Consider the following 790-nt stretch of genomic DNA (forward strand, 5'->3'; position numbering starts at 1 on the left):
CCGAGCACTGACCGTGGATGGTGGGGAAGAGGCTGGTGCACAGGTTGTGGTACAGGTTCTTGTCCTGGCTCATCTCAAACACTTTCTCCCACTCCTTCTCCGTCATCTGGCTCTTGATGCTCTCTGCAGTCTGCTCCTCCTCCCGCAGCTCCTTTCCACCAAACTGCAACAAAGAAAACATGCATGTGAAACTGAACACCAGGATTGTTTGGAGCTTATCCTCTTACGACTCCCTTCTTAGAGGTTTGGTGTTATTTTATATAAATACATGCATGTTATCTGTGTGTGTCTCTCTTACTCGGGGGTTAGTAGGGGCCACGTTACAGGCCAGGAAGGCCAGTCTGTATGACAGCTCTCTGACTCCCAGAGCTTTCAGCCCTCTCAAACCCTCAGACTCAAAGCCCTGGGGTCCTCCAGCTACACGGGTACTGGTCTCTGCTCGCACACCTGGAGGAAGAACACCCATACAGTCGTGAGACGTCAACAAAAACAAACAAAAACAAAAATTTGGAGGCTGAATGTTTGGTCAAACCCATACCAGGAGTGCTGAGCTGAGAGACGTCCGGCACGACGATGAGGGACCCGGTGAAGTCACAGCGGTCTCCGGCCTGAGCCGTCTCCACGGCCTCGGCTCTCAGGACGATCTCCAGGGAGCGAGGGATTGAACCACGAGGCAGCTCCGCCTGTGTCTCCTGGATACGCACCTGAACACAGAGTTAGTCAGAGAACTATACTTTCATCTGCACACCTTCTTCCTATTCATGCACAGACACACACACACACACACACA

General features: G+C 52.3%; 1 protein-coding gene across 1 annotated transcript; it reads right to left on the reverse strand.

The window, feature by feature from the left end:
* Positions 1-12: 12 nt before the first annotated feature.
* Positions 13-704, reverse strand: LOC147820167 (DNA replication licensing factor MCM6-like; the record flags this gene model as incomplete). Its single annotated transcript, XM_087175188.1, has 3 exons — positions 13-163; positions 299-447; positions 539-704. Coding segments are annotated over 3 exons (466 nt in total), but the record flags the coding sequence as incomplete, so codon positions are not given.
* Positions 705-790: the final 86 nt, after the last annotated feature.

Source organism: Seriola lalandi, unplaced genomic scaffold, assembly GCF_002814215.2.
Source record: "Seriola lalandi dorsalis isolate HSWRI2012SDOR001 ecotype SW California unplaced genomic scaffold, Sedor1 jcf7180001982131, whole genome shotgun sequence".
In the NCBI taxonomy this organism is placed as follows: Eukaryota; Metazoa; Chordata; class Actinopteri; order Carangiformes; family Carangidae; genus Seriola; species Seriola lalandi.